General features: G+C 63.5%; 1 protein-coding gene across 1 annotated transcript in view; it reads right to left on the reverse strand.

Moving 5' to 3' along the window:
- SND1 (staphylococcal nuclease and tudor domain containing 1) overlaps positions 1 to 25,760 on the reverse strand; it is a 100,039-nt gene that overhangs the window by 22,993 nt on the left and 51,286 nt on the right. The window contains 4 exon segments of the mRNA XM_068670200.1: positions 6,534 to 6,675; positions 11,648 to 11,720; positions 16,179 to 16,289; positions 23,509 to 23,609. Coding sequence (XP_068526301.1) covers positions 6,534 to 6,675; positions 11,648 to 11,720; positions 16,179 to 16,289; positions 23,509 to 23,609 — 427 coding nt within the window.

Raw genomic sequence — 25,760 nt, forward strand, 5'->3', positions numbered from 1 at the left:
GCTACAAATCACTTCTGCTCAGCGCCGCCGGGCAGCAAACCACGGCTGGGGCATGGCAATGATGGGGGCGGCCAGGGCAGGGGGTTGGGGGCTGCTCCGACCCCATCCCTGTCCCCATATCCATGTGGGGACAGGAGGAGGGCAAGGGCTGGGGACAAGCATCACTGCAAACGCCCCCGTGCGCCCCCAAAACCGTGGAGAGACGTGATGGAGCATCAAGTTGGAACGGTGTCGGACAGAGCTTTGGGGGCGCATGGAAACTAACCCGGCACATCCCTCAACAGCTGCCCCACGGGTGCAAAATAAAATTTGGTGACGGCACCAGCACGGGCACCAGAGGGGCAGGCACCTCCCCAGTGCGCCCCCTCTTCCCTTCGCCGTGCCGTCGCCTTCCCCCCCCCCCGGCACGGCGAGGCAGCGGCAGCGGCGTGAGGTCTCGGCGCCCCGTGCTCCTGCCTGGAGCACTTCTGCCACTGACGAACGGCTGAGATTGATCTCCGGCAGGATTTACAGGGGCTGTGAGAAATAGAAAAGGCGAGCAGAAGGGAGGACAGGAGCCGCGCGGGAGCATCAGTCACCGGAACGGAGCCGCCCGGTAATTGCGGGCAGCGCAGGAGCGAGACCTGAATGTTGAAGCCCCGCGCCAAGACCTCGGTGCACGAAAAGGACGCGAGGTTTGGGGCTGGATCCTGACACGATGCACGTGCCCTGCTCCAGGGGGGGCGCAGAGCTGGGGCCCCCCGGGGACGCCCGGTGACGCCGCCGTCCCCTTCCTTCCCGTGCGCCGTGCCCGAGCCGCGGCGTCCCGGTGCCGGCGGTGCCCACGGCGCTGGCACGCGCGGCGGCCTCGAGTCGTGATGGCAACTTGGCTGCTGCCGCGCAGCCCGTGTGGGAGCGCGGCGTTATTTTTAACACCAGTCCCTACCAAAATAGAGGCTGTCGGGAACAGGGAAACAGACGGCAGCGGGGAGGCGGGGGGGGGGCGGCCGGGTGCAGCCCCAATCGCGCCATCCGCAGCCCGGGTGGGGGGCACGGCCGGGGACCCCCGGTGTGGCACGGTGCCGCCAGGAACGGTGGCAGGAGAGATAAACCCGCGCTGCCCGGGTGCAGGGGCAGGTTGTAGGGTGCTGGGGGGATCCCATTTCTTGGAGCCCGGGTTGTGAGGAGCAAAGTGGTGCAGGGGGTGATGATGGCCCCGTTATAAGAGGATCTGAGATAAAAAGGGGCTGGGGGCACTCGTCTGATGGGGATGGGAGAATGGCTGTACAACCCCTACATCCCATACAGCCTGTACAGCCCCTATATCTCAAACAGCCCCTAAACATCCCATACAGCCTGTACAGCCCAGCCCATACAGCCGATTTATCCCATACAGCTCGTACAGCCCATATATCCCATAAATCCATCAGGTCATACAGCCCATATATCCCATACAGCCCATATATCCCATACAGCCCATACACCTGCAGGATTTGGGGTCTCTGCAGTGCCACCCTGCACACCTGCAACATCTGGGGTCACTGCATCCTCACCCCATTCACCTGCAGAATTTGGGGTCACCACATCCCCACCCCACACACCTGCAGCATTTGGGGACACTGCATCCGGACACTACAGGGCCATAGCATTTGGGGTCACTGCATCCTGATACCGTGGGCCCACAGCATTTGGGGTCACCACATCCCTACCCCACACACCTGCAGCACCTGGGGTCACCGCATCCTGACGCTGCGGGGCCACAGCATTTAGGGTCACCATTTCGGGGCTCAGCTCCCAGCTCCAATTCAAGGCTGTGCACCCCCACATGAGACAAAAAAATGAGGCAAAACCAAAAATTGGGTAAAAATGCATCAGCTGCCAGGAGGCATCAAGGGGCATGAAGCTAGGAAGGGCTCCGGGGTGTCCCCAGTCCCGTGCCACCCATGGTGTGTCTGGAGCGTGCGCAACCTCCGCAGGCTGCAGCCGTGCCCTACAGCTCAGGGAGAAACCTCATTTTTGCCCTTTTTCCCCTAAAATCACCAACACACCCTGACACAGTGGGGCTGCAGACGGGCTGTGCTCACCCAGCATCCAGATGCCCCCAGGACCCCGAAGCGCCCGGACGGGGACCCCACATCCCGCGGCGTCACCGGTGAGCTACGGCCACTCCAACAGGAGATGTCACACTGAGGGGGGGGCGAGACCCGTGCCGGGGGGGTATCAGCTGCAACTCAGCCCCCCCGGCACAGATAAACACCGTGACCCCCACCCCACCTCGTAAACACGGCGCCGCGCCGTCGCCTCGGCACGATTTAGGGCCCCGACCCTCTGCGCCCTGCTGCGCGCTGACAGCGCCGTGCCGGGGCGCAGGAGCTTCGGGGTGAGCCCCCCCCCCCCCTCTGCTGGATCCCTCCCCGCTGGCGCTGCCGCGGGGCCCCCGCACCCCGAAGGCGGCGTCAGGCTCCGGAGTCTCGCTGGGGAAGCGGAGCGCGGGATTAAATTAGTGCCTCTGTATTTGCACATATTTATAGCGCGCCGACGTCTGTATTTTAGCTGGGAAGACGGCGTGAGGCTCCCTGGAGAACATCCCCGAAAGTCACATTGACAGGGGACCTGTCTTCGCTTCACGATGCTCATTTGCATTTGACTTTAAAAAAAAAATTAAAAATGAAGGAATTAAAAATTGAGGAATCGCGAGGATTTGTCCCGTTTTGGGGACAAAACCCACGCCCCCCAGGCAGCGGGGCCGGGGCAGCTCCGGCTGCGGCAGCGCCGCGCTGAGAGGAGAAATCCTGCAGCGGCTCCTGCCAAAACTGAAGGAAATGGGGAAAAAATGGAGTGTGTGTGCACGGGGAAAGCCCACCCTGGCTCGCTGCCGCCCCATGCCCCTCGTCTCTCATTATTTTACGAGGTAATTACTTTGGCAATTAGCCAACGGGGCAATGCAGCAGCCCCGGGGGCGATGCTGGGACCTGCGCCCCGGTTGTGGTGCTGGGACCAGTGCCCCGGTTGTGGTGCTGGGACCTGCGCCCCGGTTGTGGTGCTGGGACCCGTGCCCCGGTTGTGCCGTGCCAGCAGCCAGGAAAAGAAAACAAATTGCCAAATTTGTCAAAATTGTCAAAGCACGGGCGGTGCACAGAAGGATCACCGGCACCGGGCCCTCCCCGTGGCACGGCTGGGAGCGAATTTGGCCCCTGCAGCCTCGTGCTCCGGCCCCGAGCTCGCTGCATCCCCCCCCTCTCCGTGCCGAAATCCCTGGCCTGGGAGGCCGCCAGCCCCCGCAGCCGCCTGGCCTTTCGTTAGCTGCTCGGCTGAATAATTAATTGATCAGGCTGCACGGGGCTCATTAGGGGCGGGGATGCTTCAATAACCGAGTTTGGCTTACGCAGGGGGAAGGTTTCACTTCCCGGCGCCGGGAGCGAGGAGGGGGCGCCCGGTTGGGATTCGGGGGTGGCCACAGGGGACCCTCTGCTCCTGCCGGGGGTGGGCCGGGGCGAGGAGGCTGCCAAGCAGTCCTAATTACGCAGCTCTAATTAATACGTGGAAGGACAGGGAAAGCACAGCAGGCGTGGTGGTGATCGGGTGCCGGCACGTGCCAAGGGGTGCTGGGGAATTCCCGTTCCCACCTCCCACCCCCGGGTCCTGCGGAGCCTCCCACCCTCACCGGGGTCACCCCTGCCCCCCTCCTCCCCAGCAGAGGTGGCGCGTTGTCTTCCACGCTAATTGGCACTCTACCTTGCCTCTTTAGCCTGTAATTAATGTCTACGGGTTGATTAGAGAGCTGGAGCTGGGGAAGTGTCCCCGGAGAGGTGCCGGGAGGAGGAAGAACTGCAAATCCCTGGTGCTGCGGGGATCAGGAGGGGACCGGGGAGCACCCGTGAGTGTTCCCGGCAGCACCACGAGCCCGGCGCAGCTGAGGCTCTGCGATGGGCAGCACGGGGTGATCCTGTGCAAATTGGGGTGATGCTGTGGAAATTGGGGTGATCCTGGGCAAATTGGGGTGATCCCATGCAGCGTGGATGCAGAGGCTGCTGTGCGCACCCACATCTCCCCCGGGGACACGGCGCCCACACGGCACCGAACACCCCAAAACCTTCACTCCCAGCCCGGCCCCTTGCTTCGCAGGGTGGTGACATCCCCCCCCCACTCCACAGCTCGTTATTCCCAGCCCTCTAATTGAGCTGTCTGCCGAAGGGCAATGTGGAGGTGGCGAGGGAGGTGGTCGGGGTGACTCAGCTGCGGCAGGAGGCGCGCGGCGCACCCTGCGCTCAGCGGCACCCCCAGGGCTCCGGGGACCCTGCGGGGGCTCGGGGCCGCCTGTGCTGGGGGAGGGTCACGACTTTGGGAACTTTTCGGAGCCCGGGCACCCCCAGCAAGGCGACAGCCCGTCGGTCTCCACAGCAGCAGGGATTAAATATAACTTGCAGCGAGCGCGCTCCCCCCGGAGCCATCCATCCATCGCCCGGCCGCCGGAGCGCAGCCCCCCCCCCGCCTGCTCCCATTTGATTTAAAACCCACCCAACCAAGCCAGAGCCCCCGACCTGCAGCGAGGGGTCGGGAAAGAGATGTGGGATGGCAATAGGAAGGGATGGGAGCACCCCAAGAATCCCACCGCCGTGCCCCCCAGGCCCACAGGAGCCCCCCGACCTCGCCAAGGGAAGGGTTTTATTGCCGCAGCGGTGCGGAGCTGAGCTCATGGCTCGGGTGTGCCAGCCCCGTGCACGCATCCAGCAGCACCAACATGAGGAGGAAGAGGCAAGGATGTGCATCAAGGCCGGGAATCACAAATTTTCAAGGAAATGGCAACGCAAGGAGCGGGAGCGAGGGTCCCAGGCCCCCTCCCCGGCCCCTGGTGTGCAGGGAGCGCTCGGAGGCAGCCGTCGGGATTCCCGCATGCGAAGCGCAGCCGAGCCCGCCGGCAGCCTGCCTGCCGCAAGAGAAATATTTAAACCTAACGAAATTCCTCCTCCCGAGCACGTGGGAGTTTTATCGCTTCTTCAAATTTTAATGTATCAGTCGCAGGCAAGGGGGAGTCTCATTTCCCTGTCTTTTGCAGCTGACTTTAAGAATGGTTAATTATAAATAAGGCAGCGCGCCTATTTATACGCACCAGCGCAAGGAGAAGGACAGGTTTAGGACGCGCTTCCCACGCGGCAGGAGCCAGCCGGGAGCGCGGGGGGGGCCCCCGATCCTGCGCCCTTGGCATAGTGGGGCTGGGGACCTTCGCCCCTCCGGGTGGCAGCGGGGACGTGCCACCGCCGGGAGCGCATGGTGGGACATCACGGCACGTCGTGTGACATTCGTGTGCCATCGTGTGCCATCGTGTGCCATTGTGTGCCACCGTGTGCCATCGTGTGCCATCGTGTGCCACCGCACCACGCCGAGCTGTGTGACATCCCATGGCATCGCCGTGGGGTTTTTGGTCCCCCAAGGGCAGCGGCGCAGCAGTGGCCGCTGGGGTGGCCGCGTCCTGCAGCGGGGTGGCCCAAGGGGATGGGGACAAGGAGCCGGGGCACAGGCAGGGGCAGTGCCCGTGTGTGCGGGGCTCTGGGAGCTGCTCCCGGACCTGCCACGGTCCCTCCTGCTCCAAAACCGCTCTCAGAAGCCCCAGCAGAAGGGAAGGGGTGGATCTGGGGGAGCCCAGGCTCAGCGAGCACCCGCACATCTCCGGGAGCAATGGGACAGCCGGGGACCGTCCCAGCGCCGTCCCCAGGGGAAGACCCCTCGGGTGGGAGCGGCAGGAGCCGTTGCTTACAGCAGCCGCGGCGTTGTTATCCCCGTATACGATCTATTTATACGCTTATTGAATTTTTCATAACCGAGTTGTGAACGATCAGCGTTCAGGGTCATCCTTTCTACGCGGTTATTGCCATAGAAACCGGAGCCAGAGCGAAGCCGCCCCACATCGGCTCCCATGGAGGCACCGCGAGCACGTGGCACGGGCTGCCGGGGCTCCGCGAGCTGCCCCGTGGCCTTCCTCACCCTCCTCATCCTCCTTGACCTCCTCCTGGAGCCACACGTCGCTGCCTGGAGCATGGCCATGGGGTGCAGGATGGCTGCGATGTGCCGGCGAGGGAGGCTGAGCCCTGGTGGCACCGCGCACTGCAAGCGGGACCGTTTTGGAGGGGGAGCTCTGCAGTTTTTGTAGGACCTACCAGAACAATCACCACGTGCACACAACGACGTGCACCCTCCTGGTGCACCACAACTCCGGGGTGAAGCATCTCAGCTTCCCCACCCCTGTCCCCCAGCAGTGGGCACAGCCCAGGTGCCACCCCCGGGGACGCAGGAGGGAGAGCAGCAGCAATGCCAAAACGTGCAGGAACCTCCCAAATCCCAGCCTCCCAGCCCCAAATCTGAGCTCGGGGAGAGGGCAGGGACAAGCACCCCAGGAGCACCAATATCCAGCCAGCTCCAATTAGTGCTGCCCCGCTCAATTAAACCCTCGTGCGCCCCAGCAGCAGGGGACGGGATGCAGGGGGCAGAGGCACTTTTGGGGAGCTCCGTGCGTGTCCCCGGAGCTGTCCCCGGTGTGGCACGGCGCGGTGGCTCACCTGCCAGCAGGAAGGTGATGAGGCAGGTCTCCTTGGGCATGAAGAGCTTCAGGCGGGACCCGCTGAAGACGTACTCCACCACGGCCTCGGAGCGGCCAGCGCGCTGCAGGAAGGGCAGGAACTGCTTCGCCTTCTGGGTGTCCTGCGGAGAGAAGGGGGGTCAGCGCGCCGCGCCGCTCCCACAGCCCCCCCACGGCACCGGTGCTCTGGGGACAACGTTTTAAGCCCCCCCCAACCCCATATGGGGAGTGGGCACAGCTCGGTTTGCTTCCAGCACATTGCGCCCTCCCCTCGCTGGTACCCACGGCCCCAAAATCAGCAAGGGAAGGAGGCCGGATCCTGCCCCATCCTGACGGAGCGCCCTGCAGGACCCCCTCCCATCAGTCCTGTCCACCCAAAAGGGCCGGATCCATGCTAAGTAGCTCGGGCACAATTTGGGCTCAGTGCTCATGGAGCCCCCCCAAACTTTGAAGCTGTGGCCTCGGCCGAGATCGCCGCCACCGGCGCGTTTCGGAGGCACGGCGCTCGCCGTGCCGCGAGCTCCTGATTTATTCACCCGGGGAGGAAAAGTCAAAGCCAAGCAGCTCCTAAAATAAAACACAGCCAGGTGGCTTTGTATTTCACTCCGGCCTTAATTTAGAAAAATGAGCTGCGGAGGGAAGGGAGGGAGCTTGCCACAGCCCAAACCCCGCGCCTCCTCCGCCGAACCCGGACCCAAAGGAGCACGGCCGCGCTGTGCCGGCACCTGCAGCATCCACGCCTGAACCACGGCGCCGTGGGGAGGGAAGGGATGTGGGTCTGTGGGGCTACAGTGGGAGAAGGGGTGGCTGCTGCTGGGGTTGTGGCAGGGCAGGGGGGGGCAAAGATGCCCCCAGGTCCCGCTGTGGTGTGGCCGTGGTGCTCGACGCCGGGTGGCTCCGCGCCGCGTGCGCCACGGGCACCGCACGGGCCCGGGGAGGGCGCTCAGCAGATGTGCAGTCAAGAAGTTAATGCAACACGTGTAAGTGCAATCTGCACGCAAAGGAAAACCACATTACCCCATGTTAACCACTTAGGTCGAACATATGCAAATCTAAAATGGGAGCCGCTAATGAAGGCTACTAATTAGCGGTAATCACTATGCAGTCACGATTTGATTAGCCGAGGGAAAAAACGAGCGGCGTGAAGGAGCCCACCGGCAGCTCCGTCCCACAGGTGCCAGGTGGGGAAGCCCCCCGTGCCCCGGGGAGGGCGGTGGGGCGGCGAGGAAGAGCGCGGCGGTGAGGAAGAGCGCGGCGGTGAGGATGCCGCGGGCCGGCACCGCGCGCCTGCCGCCGCCGGCATCCGTGGGGCGCGGCGGTGTTCGAACGTGCTGGAGGATGACCTTAAAAATCCAGCAGGATTTTGCATAACACAAAGCAGCTCTTCCGCAAGAAGGGGAGAGGCGTGCAGGCGCTGGTGGTTAATGTGGAATAATAAGTTTGGAGCGGCAGTCACCGCACGGCAGCGGAGGCATCGGAGTGCCAGGTAACCGGATCGGTCCCCAGCGTGCCAGGGCAGCGGGGAGAGGCCGGTCGGTCCTGGGGATCCACTGATTCAGGGGGATCTGCGGTGCTTGGAGCTCAGCTGTGCTTCCCCAAGCTGCTCCTGATCCTTCCTTGCTTGCCAAAATGGATGTGGTGAGGTTTGGGCTGCCCATGGTACCAGGAGGAGAGAGACCGGGTTCAGGCACGGGGCTGCAGCACCAAACCGAGACCCCCGCCTGCACCACGGACACGGGGAGGCAGCACCAAACGCTGGGGGTACCGAGACCACGTCCTGCACCACAGTGCTCCCCCTCTGCTGTTCCCCTCCAAACAGCACCACTGCCAAAAAATGCGCTCAGTGGGATGGGAGCAGGGAATCTGACGGGGGAGTTTGCGAGGGCATCAGGGTGCGCACCACGGCTGGGACAGGAAAAGGAGATTGGGGATGTGTCCGAACCTCCTGGCATGGGCACCCAGAGCAACAGCACCCCTGGGAAGGAAACCTTGGGTGCTGCCAGGCAGGATGGGCACTGCCACGGGACGCCCATATCTGTGGACACACATCCAGCCCGGCACGGTGGCAGCGGCGGGCGCGTGACGCCGCGGCTGGTGGCCTTTGGGACGGGAGCAGCTGCTGCAGAGCTCGCGGCCGCCCAGCCCAGCCGGTGGCAGCGCGCTGAAGGACACGCCGCGCGTCCTTTGCAGGAGGAAGGCGGGAGGAACGGACACGGACACGGAGCATCCTCCGCCGGGGGCACCCTGCGGGAGCTTTGGGGCCAGCTGGAGCCGGGCGCTGCAGCTGGGGAGCGGCTTCCAGGGGACGGGGGGCACCCGCAACACCCCCCAGGGCACCTAAATGAGCCAAGATTGCTTTCTGAGCCCCATGGTCTAGTCTCGGCACCTAAATCCCTTTCTTCCTAAATCCCTTCCTTCCTAAATCTCTTCCTTCCTAAATCCCAACCTCTCCCTGCACGTGGAGCCTCCCCCTGCACCCTGCGCTCTGTTCCTGCGCTTGCTCCAAGCACACACCTCCCCGCTCGCCTCTCCCAACTACCATATTGTGCCAGCTCGGCCAGGGCCAGCTCGGCTCTGCCAATGCCCCCTCCTGCTCCTGCAACCCCCCCGGGACCCCCCTGGGCTGCAGACCCCAGGAGCTGCACGGGGTCAGGGCTCCGAGCCCCAAAACCTCGCAGCCCCCCACCCGCGGACACTGGGCTGCTCGGCACAAATTCGGATGGGGAAGGGCAGCGATGGCACCAGAGCCGGGCAGGATCCGTCCCTCATCCCCCCTCATCATCCTCACCCCACACCTTTTGCCCCTTCCCCACGGAGCAGGGACCCCAGCCCCGCTCATCCCCCAGGGCAGGAGCCACCCCCCCGTCCCCCTCCATCCCCGTCCCCACTATTATTTTAACGCTTCCAGCGTTTAATTAGCTGGGAATCGAAGGAAAATTATGCATAAATACAGCGAGGAAAAATATCCTCGTAACTCCACTTTTATGTGAAGCGCTGCCAATTATGCAAAATTATTCAAGGACTCTGCCCAAGGACGGGAGGCTTCCAGGCGGCCGCACGCTCGCCCTCGTGCCCGTGCCGGAGCGCGCGCGGTGTAAGGGGAGAGGTTGAGCTGGTGCAGGTTTGTCTTGCACGGGCTGAATTATTTAACGAGCTGCTCCGGAGCAGAACCGCGCTGCTTTGAGGTGCCCGTGAGCCTGGCTGGATGCCGGGAAGGGGGAGGAAGGAGAGCTGACCTCTCGCCGCTGCACCGAGGGGAGGATGAGGAAGAGGGAGGATGAGGGAGAGGGGCTGCCCGAGCGCATCCCCACGCACTGAGCCCCCGAAATGTCCCCGGGCAGGACCAGGGGAGGTGGCTGGGGTGGCAGCAAGGGGGCTGCCAAGGTCGGAGTCGTGGGATCAGCTCGCGGGGTGCTCGGGGGATTTTTGGGAACGCGGCTGCACCCCGCTGAGCTTGGGTGCCAGCGATGGGAACGCCGATGCGCCCGGCCAACGCCACTTCTCCTGGCTGAAGAAGCAAGTCAGCAACGCCAGCCTGGGGCAGGACAGATGGACAGACAGACACCAGGACAGCCCCTGCTGACCGGAGCACCCGGGGGTCTCCGGAGAGCAGCAAACCTCGCCCAGCAGCGGGACTGCAAAGGAGGCCACCGCAGAGGCGAGCGTGGGCGAGGCGGCATTATCAGCGCTGCTGCGCTTCCCTCTTCGCTTTTTTTTTTTTTCCTTTTTGCCTTTTGCCTTTGCTTTCCGTGCAGCCTGCAGCACCGCGGGCTCATCTGGAGGGGGGCTGCTTCAGGTGCGCCCCTGGGGTGCGCTCGGAGCCCCCCCATCCCCTGGTTTGGGACATGGGGGACAGGGGACACCAGGGTGGCCACAACCCGATGGGGAAAGGGCATTTCCCAGCAGGAGGAGCACGGGCTGGAGCTGGGGGAACTGGGTGAAATCCAGCAACCTGTGGCCAAATGAGGTCCCGTGAGCCTCGTGCTGGGAGCCAGGGCAAAGCAGAGCCGGGATGCAGCAGCTCCACGGGACGGGGATGGGGCCGAGCCCCCTGGTGCAGCGGCACGGAGCGGGACACGGTGCCGGTGCTGCACCGCTGCATTCCGCACAGCATCGGGATGGGGCCAGGTGGAGGGACCCCCAGCAGCCCCCCCGGACATCCCAGCTCACCGTAACACAGCCACCCACTGGGGGCTCAGCCCCACGTGGCACGGACAGGATGAAAAGCAAACGCCCGCGCTCACAGGCACCCGCATCGGTGCGAGGAGGGAGCCGGGGCCGCGGGTGACCTACATTGAAAAAAAACCCGAAATCCCCGTGCGCTGCCTGAGCATCCTGCCTGCAGCCGGAGCGAGAGGGGGCCCCCCCCTGCCCCCCCCGAGCCCGGGCAGCGGGAGGGGAGCGGCGACGCTAATTCCCATTAAATTATTTTGGCAGTGCTAAAGCACACCCTGTCAGTTCAGTGCGCGCCCGCATTCATCATGCCGCACAACTGCTGACACTCGCCTAACTCGGAGCGGGATCAATTTACAGAAAACTATTAAAGATTAAAAAAGATTAACAAATCTTCATAAAAGCGGTGATGTATTACCCTAATTTTGTTTGCAGGGGCCCTCCCCTCCTCCGCCTCCCGGCCGGAACCAACCGTTTTGCTCGCCTCCCTGATTGAGTTACGGGGCCGCTAACAACCCCGCGCCGCGCACCTCGGGGGCTTTGCGCACCCGGCACAGCTCGGAGAGGGGACATCCCTGCGCTCACCCATCACAATTTCTGCAGAGCCACGGATGCTGCCAGGGCCCCAAGAGACTCAGGGTAAGAGGGGGCTGGTGGAAGAGGCAGCAGGGACATGGTGGTGTCCCCCAGGCAGAGCTCCTGCCCCCCAAGGACACCAGGAACCATCCCGAGGGTTGGGCACCAAACGCAGGACACCAGGGCCACCTCCAGCTGGAAGCGGAGCCCCTGGGGATGCTCCTGCAGCCCTGCACGGAGCCAGACCCAGCCCACAGCCACCCCAGCACGGGGCAGGGGGTGAGAGCTCCCCACAGAGAGGAGGAACCCCAGGGGAAATGTGATTTGTGAGGGCAGGGTCCTTACCCCGGAGATGTCGGCCACTCGGTGAATGGGCACCTCCTTCTTGCTGTGCAGCCCCTTGCCGTTCTTGATGGCCCTGCAAAAAGAGAGGTGGCACGTGCCATCAGCGCCTGGCACGGAGAGGGGGTGACACTGTGCCTGCAGAGTGGCCAGCTGGCTCGTTAGCCTCTAATCCCAATTAGTGGCATCCAGCGGGCCCAGCACCCACCCGGTCAGGGGGAGCGTGTGTCCCCGTCACCAAATTTCATGGCTTTGCTCCCCACACATAGCGGGGAAGGGATGGGAAGGAGAGCACCCCAGCCCAAGCCAAAGTTAAGACCTGTTTCTTTTCAGCATTTAATCAGACAAAACATTTAAAATGCAAAATATGCAGCAAATGCTCCAGTTCTGAAGGCATCACATTCCTTCCACCTTACCCAAATGCATTCGGGAAGCAGCCGGAATGAAGCGACACCGCTCATGGCACCAGTGGATGGTTAGGAAATGAGCGGGGCCCTGGAGCTGGTCCCCAGGACTCCCCACAAGATCCCCATCCACGTTTTCCATCCCTGAACCCCAAAAGCCAGGATCCCACAGGTGGGACATGGGGAAACGGGGGTGCAGGGCTCTTGGTGGCTCCGGACGCGGAGGAAGCGCATCCCTCGCGAATCCAGGAGCAGTGACTGCAGCGGGGAGGAGGTAACGCGGCAGCACCCACGAGGCAGAGGTGCCCAAAACCACAGCGAGGGGGTCGGGGTCGGGCTGCAGAGCTGGGAGCACCACGGAGTGGTTGGGGGGGTGCAGGGTCCGGCTGCGTGCGCACCGTGCCGCCTCGTGCTGCGTTTCCCACCCATCACCACCCCTGGGTCCCTCTCCTCAGGAGCCAAAGGCAAGCTCCAAACGCAGCCAGAGCCGCTTGGCCACTGCGCAGCCGGGGGGGCAGCAGGGGCAGCCGCCCCAGGGCCCCGAGGGGACCCCGACGTGGTTCTGCTGCCAGGCTTATCGCCGCGCGCAGGAGCGGCAGCGGTGCCCCCAGACGCGGCTGCCGGCGCGGCACAGGCAGGGGGGCAGCGCGGCGGCAGGTGGAAGGGCAGCGCGCACTCATTACAGCTGCAAACGGCTCCTTCCCCTGACAGCTCCGTCCTTTTCCAGCCTGCAAAGGCCACGTTTATTTTCCAGGTGCACACAGAACAAAACACACCCGGAGATGCCGCCTTGCCTTTCGGCACGGCGCGGTGCCGCCCGGTGCCAGCACACGAGCCCCAAACCTGGCATTTCGGGGCCGGGGATGTTTTCGGTTTGGGGTGATGGCTGTTGGCAGCAGGCAGGGTGAATCCAGCTGGAAACCAACCCTCGCTGCGCCCACAGCTCCAGTTTGCAGCCCCTTCAGTGATTCGGGCTCATCCCCAAGCTGGAGCTTCCTTGGTTCCGGCACTCCTGCACCGTGCACGTCCCAGCGTGGCCGGCAGGCTGGTGGCTGCACTTTTTTCCACGTTTTATCTCTGTGGATAAAGCTGCTCCGTGCCCTTCCCTCCCATAACTCGAGCAGGGAACCCTCTGCAAGCCCCCGCCTGCGGGCGTCGCAGCGCCTCGTTGCGCAGCCGCCCGCCAGCGACCTAATAGCTGCTCCCAGGCAAGAGGCACGGATCCGCTCCGAGTGGACAGCGATGATAATAAAAATAACACGGGGAGAAAACTCAAAGGCCCTGCTGAGGCTTTGTACAGCAATCAATTTGCTGAGCTGTATGACTCGAGGAGCTGTCTGGAAGAAGGCAACCTGATAAATCAGCAAAAGGATTTCTTCTTCTCTCCCCCTCCCTGCTTCGAGACACCCCTCCCCGCTCAGCACTGCACCCAGGGATAAGTGGCTCGGGAAGAACCAGCTTTTTTTTCATAGGGAAACAGCTCCTTCCCCAGCTTTAGAAGAGGGACAAAGTCAAGCAAGCCCTGTAAAGCCCAGCAAGGGCAACCGGGGATGCAGCCCCTTGGGGCTTGTGCCGTGATGTCCCCTCCTGCTTGAGCTCCGTGTCCCCAGGGCCACCACCACCAGCACCCTGAGGGCCCAAGGAGACCCTCCCAAGGGCATTTGGGGCAGGGAAGGGGACGTGCAGCCCCCATGCATTTGGGGCAGGGATGGATGAAAACCACACCTTGGGGAGCAGAGAGCTCCAGGAGGAGGGGACAGCATTTATTCAGCAGCTGCTTGCAGAGTTTCCGCGACCGTAGGTTTTTCCAGGGGATGCTGTGGGGTGCAGAGCAATGTCCACGAACCCCCAAAATCTGGTGGGAGTGAGACACCGATCACCCCCTTCCCAAATACCCCCAGAAGGGCAGAGCAGGCTCCAGCAGCTCAGCCTGGGCAGACACAACTCCAGGCTTTGCTAACAAGACGAGAACTTGGAAGGATTTTTACAAGCCCCGAGCAACCATCACCGAAGCACGAGCTGCTCCGAGCGCATCCCTGCTCCGAGCTTAACCCTGCTCTGAGCTCAGCCCTGCTCTGAGCTCAGCCCTGCTCCAATCTCAGCCCTGCTCCAAGCTCATCCCTGCTCCAAACCCCGCTTGCTCGGAGGCCCCAGCCCCCCCCGTGCCTCCTGGGCCAGGTTTGGAGCCCGGAGCACGGCTGCGTGCTCGGTGCTGGAGCGCTCCGAGATGCATCTTTCATGCCAGGCACATCCGCTCTGCAAGGCACATCCCCATCGTGCTGCAATTAGGCCACAAGCAAGCTGCTGGCCACGGATCACAGCCGCCTGCACTGCACGGGGGGGGGGCTGCAGGAGGGCGAGCCAGGGCCTGGTAGCAGCCCCCTCTTTGCGAGGGGAGGCTTGCGGCAGAGCCCGGCACCGTCTTGCACGGCGGGCTGGCAAAAACCACTGCGCAGCCCCCTCAACGCTGCTCGCCCCTGCTGGCGGCACTGAACCGGCAGCTGCGGCTGGAGCTGCTGCCGAGGAGGAGCTGAAACCCTGCCGGAGAGCAGCCGGGGCCAGGCCAGGCGCTGCGGGGGCATGGGGAGGACCGGGGGTGGCTCAGGGACACAGCCCCACGCGGGTGGCACCGGGATGAAGTGGGGCAGGATGGAGCGCAGCTGGATAAGGCACGCCTGGGTTGTGCACACCGGGACTGAGCGCTGATGGGATGAGTAAACCTGGACTATTTGCAGCTGGATGGTGCACAGCTGGATGGTGCACAACGGTGTGGTGCACAACGGGGTGGTGCACAACGGGGTGGTGCACAGCTGGATGGTGCAGAGCTGGATGGTGCACAGCTGGATGGTGCACAGCTGGATGATGCGCAGCTGGATGGTGCACAACGGGGTGATGCACACCTGGATGGTGCACAGCTGGAGCACACAAACCCAGAGTGTGTGCATCGGGACCATGGATCAAGCAAGCTGGGATCGAGCACACCTAGATGGTGAACACCCAGAGCGCGCACGCCTGGCACACGCACAGCTGGATGGCACGCCTGGATGGCACACGTCTGGATTGTGCACATCTGGATGGCACACGTCGGGATTAGACATGCACATCTGGATTAGATGTGCACATCTGGATTATATGTGCACATCTGGATGACACACACATCTGGGTGATGTGTCCGGACCATGCACACCTGGATGCCCTACATCTGGACAAAATGCACATCTGGAGCACACAAACACCAAGGTGACATCTCTGGATGACACACATCTGGACGACACACACGCACATCAGGATGATGCGTCTGGATAACACACGTCTGGATGACACACATCTGGATCGCACACACATCTGGATTATAAACACACATCTGGATGACACACACACATCTGGAGCACACACACACATCTGGGCGTGCGCCCTGGCACACGCAGCGCCCCGCTCCCCGCAGCGGGCTCGAGCAGAGCCGGCAGCGAGCCCCAGCCTGCATCAGCACTTCTGCTGCCTCTGTCGAGGACACGGCGCAGGGAGCAGCCACACGCATTTTTCTCACCACGATAACCTCAACCTAATTACGGGAGGCCAGAATGTGTCTGAAGTCCTCTGGATCTGCTCAGACGTCACAGGGCTTAAATGCAATTACTTCTCCCGCAGCCAGGCTGGGGCTGGGCGGCTGCGGCAGTGCTCGGTGGAACCGCACGGGGCCCCCCAGAACCCCGTGCCCCAACACATCCGGGCACAACAGAGCCATGAGGCTCCAACAACCCCCCCCCGGGGCATTTTTTTAAAATGTTATCTTCTTTAATCTGCCTCCTGGGGGTTGCAGCATTAGCACGGAGATTCCACATGCGCTGCGCCGGCTCCCACTGACTCACAGCGCGCCTGGCCCTCCGCCAGCGCCGAGCCCGGCTGCCGCGCCAGCACCGCACGGGCTGCGATGGAGGGGGCTGCCACGGGGGGGGCTTCGGCTCCACGGGGCTGGGGGCTTGCAGAGCCAGGGCTGAGTGCGGGGTGAGGGCTGCTGAAGGGCAGGGAGGGCGCCCCGAGAGCCACGAAGGGGGAAGAGGAGCCGGGAAGGGAGCCAGCCGTGCCCGCGGCACCGCCACCCGGCGCGGCCGAGCTCCGGCGGCACTCACCGAGCCTCTGCGGCCAAGAGCTCGTCGTAGTGCGAGGATCTTTGGTCGTCGTCTTGCCGGTAGCGGATGACGGTGGCCAGGCCCTTGCTCACCAGCGCTTCGGCGATGTTGCTGTAAGGCAGAAGAGAGAAGGGGGGGCTCAGCACCGGCACGGGGACCCCGTGCGTGGCACCACAACCAGGGAAAGGATGAGAAGACCCCCCCCGAATTTTAGGCTGTTGGCCAAGGGAAGGTGCTTGCAGTAATGTGTAACGACTAATGGGTTCTCCTGCTGTTTGGGAGCGTGCATGAGCATGCAGCAGCCCAGCACACACCCCCGTGAGCACCCCAAAAACCCGTGCACCAGGCGTGCGCCCTGGGCGCAGCAGCACCCGAAAGCGCAGCGAGAGCGGGCACTCTGCTCCCGTTTGCCCAGATGATGAGGGGGACGGGTCTGACAGTGACCAGGGCCAGAGGGGACCACGCATGTGACAGTTTTTTGTCCTGAGGACACTGCCTGGAGATGGCCAAACACCTCCACCACCAGCGAGGGTCACTGCCCATCCCTGCAGGGACATCTCACTGCATGGCTGCCCGCTGTCCCCAACCCCACCGCAGCCACACGTCTTTTTGGAGAGCCATCAGTGCTGCCAGGCAGGAGCCTCCCCGCGGTTCTCCCTCCCGATGGCTTTCCCCCACCATCCCCTCGGCGGGGAGGAGAGGAGAGGAGAGGAGAGGTCGGCACGGGATGGATTTGAGGGCTGCCTGCCAATCGGCACCGCGCGCCGCGGTAAATTGGCTGCCGTTACCTTCTGCCGCTTTAAACAAATTCATAAATTCTCCTTCGCTGAGTGCATCTGTAATTCTCCTCCGATTACACATGCAGGGCATGGACTGCTAATTCACCACTTTAAAATAACGTATGGATGAGTGTGCGTGTGCACGGGGGGGGCCTCGTCGGGGCTGCGCGTCCCGGGAGCACCCCCCTGCCCCTTGGGGAGGGGGCTGGGCTGAGCCATCACCGGCAGCCGAAAATAGGTCTCGCCTCGGAGCAGGGGGAAAAAAAGCTAAGCATTCGTAAACGAGGAAATAAGCTGCAGCAGGAGGCAGCTGCAAAGGTAGCTCTCGAAATGCCAAGCAACCAGGAATAAGCACCTAGAGCTATTTTGAGAGAACGCCAGGCTGTGCCGGGGGGAGGTGAGCGCAGGGCTGGTGGCACCGACCCGGCTCTGCCCCAGCACCCCTGGCCCTTGGGGGATTTGGGGCTTTGGGGTGGTGATGGGATGGGAATCATGTGGGACCATGGAGACACATTTTAGGGTACCAGGACCGAGGAACCCGGGGTTGGCAGTGCCGGTGCTCAGTCACAGGCTGGTGCCAAGCGGCCCCGACCCCCAGAAACCCCCTGCTCCGCTCCTCCAGCAGGAAACCTCCCAGGGCTCTGCCCTCGGGCACCTTTGGGTGGCTACACCCAGCCTGCGGGCAGGGAGCCGACAGGAACCGGTGCCCAGCACCCTGCCCGGCCCCGCACCACCGGCACGTGCCGCGGGTGAGCTCGGGGCCACCGGCACCGTGCCAGGGAGCGCTGCGCTCGCGCGCAGACCTGCGGCCGCCTCCGGCAGCCACGAGGCTGCTGCCGGAGGGAGTCCCCCCAGGCGAGCTCCGATCGGGGCAGCTTTTGCAGCACGCCAGCCATCTGCAGCCAAGGAGATGCGGGAGGTGGGCGGCAGCTGACGCCTGTCGCAGCACAGAGCGAGCGGCAGCGAGAGGCGCGCGGGGCCGCTGGCAGCTGGAGCCCCAGGCAGGGCGCGGGGACGAGCGGGTGGCCCCACGGCAAGGCCAGGACACGAGTGTGCGAGGGGAGAAGCTCACGTGCAAGAGTTTGTGCTGCACCACCCCGTGAGGCTGCAAGGCACGAGAGGCACGGGCACCACCAGCCGTGGAGCCCGGCAGCACCCGCGCACCGGCCGGGCTCTTTCCATCCGGCCCCGAGGGGATGGCAGGGACAGGAGGGGACCGTGCTGCCCCCATCCTCATCCTCCCCATGCAGGGTACAGGTGCAGGTGGGTCCCCACAGCCCCACAGCCCCGCACGCTGCTGGGTGCACAGCCAGGGATGTGGGACCCCCCCCCCGGTGGTGCGCACCAGGGGAGGTGCCCACGGCACGGCACCGGTGAGCTGGGGGGGGGGGCTGCCCGGCCAGGGGGCTGCAGCACATCTGCACATGGCAGCAGCACGTCCCCAACCCCACCACTTTGGGGACAAACCCCCAGTGGAAACTGCCACCAGAGCTGGGCAGGACAGGTCACAACCCCCCGGGACACTGCTCCTTGTCCCCTGTCCCCACCCCGGGGCTGGGGGTCCCATCTGCAGAGCCCACCTGGATCCGGGCTGGGGGTCCCGTGAGCCCCCGTTTGCAGCCCCCAGAGCGGACACCCAGCCCCGGGCAGCTCCTGGCACCCCCAGCCCAATTTTGGGAAGGGAGCAGGGAGCGGGGGAAGGTCTGGGCAGAGGGGAGCGAGGGAGATTAAAACCCGGCACGGAAAGCATCAGGAAACGAGCGTGCTAGCGCGAGCGCTCCGTCTGCTCACTAAACGGACAATTTTATTCTGCCCCCAGCACTCGGGAAGTGTTGTAATCTTGTTGCCACCTCTGCTTGATGGCTTCATTTATTCAGCAATAGCCTGGTTATGGCTCTTTAGAAGACAAGCACAATTGCCGGCGTTCGCTCCCACCGCGCCGCCGGGTCCTAAAGGAGCAGTGCTAAGGGCTGGGGCTGCGTGGGGAGCGTGGCCGGGCTGTTTTGGGGTCCCCAGCAGGCTCCGCAGCACGGGACGGAGGCACCTGGAGCAAATGCTGGCCTGGGGACCCCCAAAGGGGCCACCAATGGCTGCTGTCACCTTTTCCCCCAGAAATGCAAACCCACCGCGAGCTGATGGACTCCTTTGCATGATGCCAAGCTTGCAACCCATCCCGGGGGGCTGAGCCCGCAGCCAGCTGAGCTGAAACCCCCTGGGAGCAAGCACGAGGTCGGGGCAACCCCCAGACCCTGCCTTTGCTCCCCAAACCCCAACGGGGTCCTGCGCATCCCACTCCCAACCAGCCCTGCCCCGTCCCCAGCCTTTAATCCCCTGCACTCAGAGGACGAGCTGCAGGTCGAGCTCCCGGTGCCGGGCTCCAGAAGCATCCAACGTGCCCGAAATCAAAGTTTTCATCATTTCCACCGGTCAGAGGGCAGCGAGCATTAAGTCCCAGAACAGCAGGATTAATGGAGGGATCATTAAAAACCTAATGTTAAACCACCTCTGCAACCGGAGCCGCGTTAATACATCACAGCCTGCTTAACGGGAAACAAATCCTCCTTTTGGGGTGGGTTATCCAGGCCCAGAGCTGCGCCTTCGTCCTCTCCTCATCCTCCTCACAGGGAGACCAGGAGCATCTCAGGGCAACGCCAGGGGGAATTTGTTGGGAAACTTCAGCCAAATTAAGTGAGGATGAGGTTTTTATGTGCCATGTACCCCTGAAGATTTCTGATCAAACCAGGAGAGCCGTGGGGTCCCAGGCGCCCTGCCCACCTTTGGGACCACCCGTTGGCACCAGCCTGGGGTTGATCCCACACCCACTTTGGGTTTCCCCTGTAGGATTTTAGGCCAGAATCAATGATCCGAGGAGGAGGATTTGGCACCAGCAGCCACCAGCACCGCGAAGCCAACGGGTGCCTGGCCCCGATCCCGCTGCGACCCCAGGGCTCCCACATCCCCCCGTGGCATTTGGCCAACCCCAAAGCACTTGGCCAACGCTCTGGTTATGGGGATCCAGAACATCCTCACATCCTTCCTAAACCCAGGTGTGAGGGTGAGCAGCGTCCCCAGGGAGCTGTGGCACGTGTGGGGACGGGGACATCGCCCCCACCCGCCCTGCAGGACCGACCTTCCCGGTGAGAGCTTTCCTCCCCAGGATGAGCACAAAACACCCAGAGGGCACCGTGAGGCCGGGGGGGACTCGGGGACAGTGCCCCAGGGTTGCTCAGCTCAATGGCACGAGTGGCTTCGCTCCAAGTCCCCGCGCTCGTGGCCCCCCCCCACAGCTCCCCACCCAGCTCCAGGAGCTCTGCCAGCCCTCAGCCCGGCACCGGCATCCTCGCGGCTCCCGGGGACAAGACCGCAGCAGCCACCTCCTCCCCGTAGGAGGGAGCAGCTTGCGAGGCAGCAGCGAAATCTGGGCCCTTTCCAGCGGCTGCAAAAACCTACACGGAGCTTGGGCGCGAGCCCAGCTTTACCCTGGCACCGCGGCCCACGCAGGTACCGACCGCGCTGCGCACGTGGCTGCGCAACGGAGAGCGGGGTGCTGGCAGCTGCTGCTGGGGATTCGGGGTGAACGCCCCCCCCGGACACCCCTGCCTAGCACGGGCACCCTTGGCACAGCACCCCCTCAATGGGTAATGGCACGGAAATGGCACAGTGCGGGCACCCCGCTGGGTGCTGCAGCGGGTGCAGCGCCGTGGGCGCACCACGATGGGCGCGGCACAACGGGGGGGCTCCGCACTGGTGGCACCATGAGGGTGCCATGCAGGGGGTGCACGGCGATGGGCGCAGCCCCGTGGGTGCACGGCGATGGGCGCAGCCCCGTGGGTGCACTCCGGAGCCTGCAATGCAGTGGGTGCCCTGCAGTGGTTGCACCACCACGGGTGCGCTGCAGCGGTGCCGTGCGCGCGGGGATGGCTGCGATGCCGTGGGCGCACGCCGCTACCGCAGCCAGACCCCCCCCACCACCACCACCCACCCCCTGGGGGCTCAGGGCAGCCCACCCAGGAGGGCTCAGCCCAGAAGCAGCCAGAAAAGGGGGGCGCAGAGATCCAGCCTGCAGAAGACCCCCCCCAGCTGCGAGCGCGGTGCCGTGCCGCAGCCCTGCTCCCCAGGGGGGGGCCCAGCACAACCCCCACCTCCAACAGCAGCCTCTGGAGAGGAGCGGGAGCCGGGGTGCAGAGGGAAGATGCTTCCCCCCGCGCTAAGCCCAGATTAAAGAACGGGAATATGGGAGCACAGATGAAAAGCTGTTTGCTGTGGAAAAAATCTCATTAGGCCGTGAAATGCAGTTTTTGCCACTCGGAGCAGGGCGGAGGGGAGAGGGGCCGTTTGCGAGCCACCCCCCCCCCGCACTCCCCGGCAGCACGGAACTCATTTTGCAAGTTTTCCCCAGAAAATCCAGCCCAAGTTGGCTCAAAGGCTCTTTCCACCCGCCGAAGCCCCTCCTGCGGGCTCTGGGCTGCGCCCCCCGCCCCAGCTGCCTGCAGCAAACGGAGCGAGCGCCGCGAGAGCAGCGAGTGCAGCCAGCCCCTGAGCGCAACACCTGCACCCTGGGATGCAGCATCCCGGCCCTGGGACATCCAGATTCAGTTCTGAATGTCACGGGATGCTGTGGGATGCAGTGGGATGCTGTGGGATGCTGTGGGATGTGGTGGGATGCTGTGGGATGCGGTGGGATGCGGTGGGATGTGGTGGGATGCTGCAAAATGCCACGGGATGCCGTGGGATGCTGTGGGATGTGGCAGAACAGAGCTGAGTGTCATGGGATGCTGTGGGATGCTGCAGGAATGTCACGGGATGCTGGGGGATGCGGCAGGATGCTGCTTAGTGTCACGGGATGCCGTGGGATGTGGCAGGGTGGCGCAGGATACTCGTGGGGTGCTGTGGGATGCTGTGGGATGCTGTGGGGTGCTGTGGGATGCTGTGGGATGTCACGGGGTGCTGTGGGATGTCACGGGGTGCTGTGGGATGTCACGGGGTGCTGTGGGATGCTGTGGGATCGTGCTCCAGGGCATGGGGACGCGTGGCCCAGTTTGGGGCTGGCAGCAGGGGCTGGCTGCACTCCGGACCCCTCCAAGGCTGCCCGGAGCAGCGTCACCCTGCTGCCCTGAGCAGAGCCGACCCCACGGAGAGGAGATGCTCGGGGCAGGGTGATGACCCTGCGCCCACCCCATCCCCTCTCATCCACTGCCATGGGGCCGCCTGCACGAACAGCACAGAACCGAGGGAGCCGCCAGAAGCCCCCAGAAGCGAGGCAGCCACCAGGAACCCTCCCCGCTTCCCATCCCGAGCGCGGCCGTGCCCCACCGGCGGCGTGCTCCGACTGCCAAGCAGGCTGAGCCCAGCCCGGCTGCCAGGCGCACAAGCCGGGCTTTCTTCCCCTCTCCATCCGCGGCACGGCGCGGGCCGGAGGCACAGACCCCGCTCTGTTAAACCCACGCAGCCACCAGCACCCGGGGCAGAGCCCGGGGAGAGGCAGGATCAGCCCCAGCACCCAGGGGCTGCCCCCTGGTCGCTGACCCCCCCCAGCAAATGCTACTGCCCCCCAGCAGCCTCCTCTCCTGGAGAAATGAAGCCATCAGGGGGGATGGATCCGAGCACCCAGAACCGGGCACAACCCAGGGATTGGGGTCGCCCCCAACCTGCTTCCCACCCCGGTGCGCAGGGATGGGGGCACGGGGAGCACCCAAAACCCCCAGCACCAAACGGAGGCACAGAGGGGATGGGGCTGCCTGGCTGGGGGGGGTGCAGGGACTCAGGATCTGTCCTGGCAGCCCCGGAGAGGAATTCGTCCCCCCCCGGGAGATGTGCACAGCTGAAGGTCACCATCGGGGGTGCCTTCATCGGGGCGCAGCTCCCGTGGGCACGGCTCCGCTTCCCCCGCGCACAGCGCGGCCTCGGATTAACGTGGAAAAAAAAAGAGCAGAGCTGCAGCACTTTGGTAGCTTTCCAAAATAGCTGCTACAGGAAAAAAAAAAAAAAAAAAAAAAAAGAGGAAAGGAAACGGCCTATGACAAATCATCCCCGCACGGCTCCCGCGTGAACCGCCCCAAAACCGCCCCGCAGCGAGGAGGGGCAGGAGGAGCACGGCCCCCCCCCCTGTGCCCACAGGGCAGGGAAGCCACCAAAGGGGCTTGGGGCACGAAATGGTGCCAGGGGGGTGTGGAGGATGGGCTGGCGATGAGGGGGGCTGCTTCCAGCTGAGAGCGGGGGCTCCCTGTGGTCACAGAGCTGCTCGGGGCTGTGGGTACGTGTGGGGCAGCCCCCAAACTGCTGCACCGGGCTGTGGGGGTGGCAATGTCCTTTGCCTCTGGGACAGGACAGAGTGCAGGGAGCGCAGTGACGGCTCCTCCAAGCAAACCCACTGCCGAGATGCTTCTGGAGGCGGGCAGCTCGTGGGGGGGGTCCTGCACCTCACGACCCCAAACCACCCCGCTGGGGCGCACGGGGCGATGCGGTGCCGGGGCAGGGCAGCACGGATGAGCCTCCCTTTTCCCAATCCCACAGGAGGCAGAGCACAGCGCGGGGCTCGGGGCCACACTTACATTCCCCCGATGGAGACGGTGGCACACGTGCGCTCCGAGAAGGCTGGCACGGTCTCGGTGGCGCTGCTGGCGGGTCGGATGTAGTCCACCGTCACGTTCACCTGTGGGGACAGACAGGGGTCAGCGTGGGCGCAGCATCAGGGCCACGGAGCCCCCGTCCCCAAATCCCCAAGCCTCCAAATCTGCCCCTGCCCAGCCCTGGTGGTGCTGTCAGCACTGCAACCTCGGATGCTGCACCGTGGGCTCCTGGCGAGGGTGCTGGTCCCCGGGGTGCCCAGCTCCTGCCAAGCCCCACTGCGAGCTCCCCACACACCAGGAGCCGTGGTTGGGATCCCGAGCACGCAGCCAGCCCGGGTGCATCCCAGTGATGGAATTTGGCCTCTGCTATGAGAGCGTGGCTGCGCCTTCAGGTGCGTCATCAGCATCGGGGCAGGGAGCACCCTGGGGTGCCCCCATCGCCCAACCGTGCGCCCTGCCCAGGGATGGGCGCGCTCCTGGGGTTCATCTGTGCAGGATCCAGCTCGAGGCAGCTCCTGCTGCTGCTCGGCACAAGCTGGGGGCACAGGAATGTGCAGGGCTGAGTGCCTGGCTCCGGATCCAGGGCATCATTTCCCAGTCCTTGGGCAGCACCCAAAGCACCAGCAGCACCCACGGCACCAGCACTTGCGTGCAGTGCCAGCACGGATCTGCAATTCCCGGCCACGCTAATGCAATAAAGAGCAGGGAAAATTAAACCAGAGTTGAACTCCCAGCCCACGTGCTCCGACAGGCCGCTAATGCGTTCCCACATCTGCACGCACCATTTCTATGCAAATCCGACCTAATCCCACCACCTTGCTGCTGCAAAAAAGCCGATTTCTCCCCATTTAAGCTGGCGCTTGATCCAGAGGAGCAGAGGCCGTGCCCACAGCAAGGCCAGTGCAGGGCCCCTGCCCGGTGACAAAAACCTCTGTTTTTGCCCCAAACAGGTGGAGGGGGAGCCTCCAGCTGCTGCCCCCCAGGGGACACCCTCACATCCTGAGCTTTCCCCGTGGTTTTTTTTTTCCACTCCGTGCCGTCAGCCCGAGACAGACAGGCGTCGAGCGCGGCGCTACAAGAAAGCGTCGCCGAAACCCTTTCAAACTGTCGGCTCCTTACAAGCCTGGCTTTTTAAATGAGCAGAGAAATGCAAAAAGGTAGGACTGAGTCAAAATTTCCTGCCATCAGATCACTCACTGGAGCAGCAGATCTAATCATGTTTTAGCAGCAACAAAAGAGGGAGCTCTGTCAGGGAAGAGCCAATTAAGGGTAGAGGTTAAAGGAATTCCTCCCCGTGAAACTATTGTCATAACAACTGTACGAGGAAAAAAGACAACAATTACTCCAAAAGGCAGGTTAGGGAATTCAAACTACTACAGGGCTCTTTTAAATGGCACCGGGCAGGGCGGCGAGGCGCAGCTCGTTTAGGAAACTCCTCGGCTGGAGCTGGGTAAAGCGTCTGGCCGGGGCAGGAGTGGCTCTGCGGGGCAGCCCCCACTGGGCATGGACCCCGCATCGTTAGGATCCTGCATCATCAGGACCCTGCATCGTTAGGACCCTGCATCGTTAGGACCCTGCATCGTTAGGACCCTGCATCATCAGGGCAGGGGCAGAGCAGGCAGGGGTCGGGCTGGGCATCACAGCTCAGCCTGCAGCACCCACACGCTGCATTGTGTGTGCTGCATTGCAAAGCACTGCACCATGCCATGCTGCATTTTGTGGTGCTTTGTTGTGTTGCATCACGCTGCATTGCAAAGTGCTGCGTTGCATTGCATGTTGGTGCATTGTGTTGTGTTGCATTGCAAAGCACTGCATTGTGCTGTTGTGTTGCGCTGTGCTGCACTGCATTGTGCTGCATCACGTCGCGTTGTGCTGTGTTGTGCTGTGTTGTGCTGTGTTACATGGTGCTGTGTTGCATTGCGTGGTGCTGCATTGCGCTGTGCTGCATTGCATTGTGTTGTATCGCATTGCGTTACATTGTGCTGTGCTGCACAGCATTGCATTGCATTGTGTTGTGCTGTGCTGCGCTGTGTCGCATTGTGCAGCAGCACACTGCATTGTGATGCATTGCATTGTGATGCGTTGCACGGTGCTGTGTTGCATTGTGCTGGGTTGCATGGCATTTTATTGCATTGCGCTGTGCTGTGCTGCATTGTGCAGCAGCACACTGCATCGTGATGCGCTGCACGGTGCTGCGTTGCATCGCGCTGTGTTGCACGGCATTTCATTGCATT

Source organism: Anas acuta, chromosome 1 (assembly GCF_963932015.1).
Source record: "Anas acuta chromosome 1, bAnaAcu1.1, whole genome shotgun sequence".
In the NCBI taxonomy this organism is placed as follows: Eukaryota; Metazoa; Chordata; class Aves; order Anseriformes; family Anatidae; genus Anas; species Anas acuta.